Source organism: Anopheles marshallii, chromosome 2 (genome assembly GCF_943734725.1).
Source record: "Anopheles marshallii chromosome 2, idAnoMarsDA_429_01, whole genome shotgun sequence".
Classification (NCBI taxonomy): Eukaryota; Metazoa; Arthropoda; class Insecta; order Diptera; family Culicidae; genus Anopheles; species Anopheles marshallii.
Window position 1 is genome coordinate 7051340 of NC_071326.1, and position 3661 is coordinate 7055000.

Here is a 3661-nt window from a genome sequence, read left to right on the forward strand (position 1 = left end):
ATGTCCGGTGTCTGAATTTCTGACGGGTTTTGACTGTACCCGTGCTTGTATTGGGGTTGTTTGGTTCACTCAAACTTCAGGAAGAATTACAAGAGGCTAAAGATTTGATTGGTGCAAACGATCTAGGATATGGAAAGGAACTGGCCGTGCTAAATAAGATGCATGAATAATTTATCCACATAAACTGTCAACTGTCGATATGCATGGCACAATCTTGTTTTACAACTAAACAGAAAAAATTACACAAACGCAGCAAAGCCCTTAAGTGCTGCTTTTGTTTCAATTAGACAAAAATTTAACGCCACAAGTCACAAACTGTCAACAAATTCAAACGTCCAGAAGTGCTGATTGGGTGTGGAAGTGCTACCGATTGAAAAGCTTCTTAAAAAGCTGTGCAACTTAGGAACATTCGTTTCAAAAAGCCATCACAAACAGCAAAGAATTTCGGCGAAGTGATTTCCCAGCATGCAATCTCAAATGCTGTGCATTTAGGTAGAAAGTCTATTGCATACCATTTCAGCTCTACTAAAGAGGTGCTGTTTTTGGGGACACAAAGAACTGAACGCTCTACCGATTGCTACTGCTTGTGCTCAGAGAAGAAACGAAAAGCAACGACAAACAGTTGGAGAGGATTATATCCGAAGCAGATGATGGAAAGGACATCCAACGTCGTTCCCCATCAGACAGATACATGGGAGACGTGGCATGTGTAACGGGTGGGGAGGAATGGGACACCGCAGTTTTGTGTTTTTGCTCGCAGGGGGTCGCAATGCGCCCACTTATCGATATTAACAATTTCATTTCCCTCAATGATTGGCTTTGAGTTTTCGATCAAGAATGACATTACGGTCGGTGCTATCGCTTGATTACTGTATCCTCTTTCGATGAGATAGTTTTTTGTTTGTTTCGTGAGCTTTGGCTCCTTGTATGCGTTAAATTCGTGTGCTTTTGCAAGCAACAGTGTGTTGACCTTTTCTAATGCAATTTGCTTCGCGTACATCGTAGTTACAATTCGTGCAGTGTTTTGTTCTGTGGAAGCTTTTGTTTTTTTTTTAAGCACGGCCATATTTCTATTACGATTCGTTCGCACTATGCGTTATTAAGATTTGTTTTGCAAGTTTTATTTAAAAAGTGATTCTCGTGTACTTATAAAACCATAGCTACTTTAACCGTACTGTGTTTTAGCTACCGATTTCTAAACTTCACGCGATATTTTAACTGACTCTAGGGTTTTTACTTTAAACGTTTGCTAGCTTGTTGCAAAATGTATATTTAAAATCGTTTTCTTTAGTGCCGATATCTCCACCGCATAAGTGTAATTTATGCAAATAAATTCGCCATTACAAAACCCTTGTGTGTGTTTCTCTCTTTCTCTTTCTCGTGGTGGCGCTTATTAGTTCCCTTTAATTCAACTTTATGGAACAAATCAATCGGAAATCATTGTAAAAACGTAGATTTATCAAAGCTAGAAGAACACAACAGTGCCGCGCCATCTGGTGGAAAGTATTTGCACCATGCAAACACTGTCACGCTTGGTAATAAATCTGACAGATACGCGCTGCACAATCCGAACCTTTTTTATCATTATTCAACACAAATAATATCGTCCATAAGTTTAAACAATTATTGCACCCTTATTCATTCTACTCTCTACTCAACATTAAACCGAAAATGGACCTAAACTTATCTAACGAAGTTGCTTCTGTGGGGCACTGTAGCAGCATATGCTACAGCAGAGTCACCCCCACACAGTAGCACACGAAGAGCCTCTCACTGTCTGCTTAATGAGTATTTCACGTTTATCGTAAGCTGCAACCGAATTTAACTGACTTGTATTGCGCCTTTTCTGACTGTTGACTTCAAGTACCGCGAGAGAATGGCAGTAGATGCAAACACTCGTGGGCTTTGTAATGCGCACATTTACACACTTTACACGCTTCCTACTCAGTGACATCGTACGGTTGCCTAACTTTCTTTGTTTTTATTTTATTTAACCCCTCCTCTGTGCTAATATCTTTCCCTAAACGCGTCTTGCATTTGTTTTGTCCTTCCTAACCATACTTTAGCTGGTTTTTGCCGTGTCGGAGTTTGTTATGGCGCAATCAAATACCGCAAGAGCCAAAGCTTTAAATGGTGTATCGGATACATCAACGAGCGCCTTATTCTCGGGAGGCCTCCCATCATTCATTCCCAGAGTATACGTAGGAAGGATAACACGACAGTAAGATCATTAACGTCTAGATCAATGTCATCATCGAGATCACTGCGGGTGTATGATTCATTAAAGAAGGTTGTCGGTGGGTTAAAGTAAATGCAACGTATCGCGGATAAATTGTTTTTGTTTGTTTGTTTGTTTGAAAGTGTTTTTCGAATTGGGGCCCGAAAAAAGGCAAGCACCACGGGACGTTGTGGGGCAAGTAGTTGATTCGCGCGGTTTTGGAGATGGTGTCACAGATGGTGGTAGTGATGTGTTACAGGTAAGTTGCGTGATTGAAGAAGAGTGGTAGCAGTAATAGAAGGTAGCAGTAGTAGTAGTAGTAGTAGTAGAAGAAGATAGTTAATGTCAGACGCGTCGGTGAAGGCAGACGTGTGGCACACGCGCGTTGGTGGATGTCGCGGTTGGGAAAGGTGTCGCGCACGGGTGGGTTGTGGTACGCAGTAGATTGTAAGAGATAATGTATCGTTAATTATTGCACTGCTATTATTGCCGGGCTCTGCACACACACGCGCGCAATGAGAAGAATTTAAGAACAGAGAACTGATGAACTGAAACAGATCATACACACAGGTGCGCACAGAACGTAAACGGAACCCTTCACTTATTCTTTTTCCCATTTATGTAATGCATGGAATGGTTCCTAAACGAACGAAATGTGTGCATAAAGGATCCTCATTTGGCTAAGGTGAAAAAGTCGGTGAAAGTTCGCCCTTTTTGCAGAATGGATCTTTCCATAAGCATGCGGTTTGGATGTCGCGCGGAAAACTTAAGCTCGGGGGTTAATCCTGCGTTTAAATGCCTACAAGTGCTTTTACACTTGGCGGGGGGAAATAGTTAGGAACTTTTGCGAATGGGGATCATCTCCAATACTTCAAAGTACAAGAAGGGTAGTAATTAAACTTGAACAAAAATCATTTGAATGGTGTGCGTGTGAAGACCAATGCACAAGATTGTGGTAATTGTCAAAGCAAGAAAACGAAAAAAAAAAACGAGGTAAACCCAAACGTGAAAACGGAAGCACGGAAAACCGAACAGAAAACTAAAGCACAAAAGAAACGAGAGAGACCGGACGTATTTCTTGAACGCAAATACATTACAATGGAAGTGATGGCGTTGGTGTCGAGGCCAGCACGGAGGTCGATGGGTAGCGGATCGTATGCTGCGACGAGGCCTGGATGTAGTCCTGGCTTGGATTTAGTACGCTGTCCCGCGAGTTGGAGTGGGAGGTGGCGCGAAGAAGCTTTACGGCTTCGCGCTCGGGGCTACATTGCACTGCTTCTAGTCATTTCTGACGGGATGATTTCTTCTTCTTTCGTTTAAAGAAACAGCAACATCTGGAAATGAGGGAAAATAGATTTAAAAAAACGACCAGAATGTGGAGGGAGATACATTTACAAAGGTGTGTGGGGGTATTATTAAGACCACTTCATTTAATTACTTCGG

The 3661-nt window shown here is 41.9% G+C and overlaps 1 protein-coding gene across 5 annotated transcripts in view; it reads right to left on the reverse strand.

Moving 5' to 3' along the window:
- Nucleotides 1-3311: 3311 nt before the first annotated feature.
- The window catches only part of LOC128715356 (casein kinase I), a 36683-nt gene continuing 36333 nt past the window's right edge, over nucleotides 3312-3661 (reverse strand). For all 5 annotated transcript variants that reach the window (XM_053810242.1, XM_053810283.1, XM_053810267.1 and 2 more), the window contains one exon: nucleotides 3312-3552. In XM_053810242.1, the coding sequence (XP_053666217.1) occupies nucleotides 3501-3552 (52 nt within the window). In that variant the 3' untranslated portion in view covers nucleotides 3312-3500. The remainder of the gene's footprint in view (nucleotides 3553-3661) is intronic.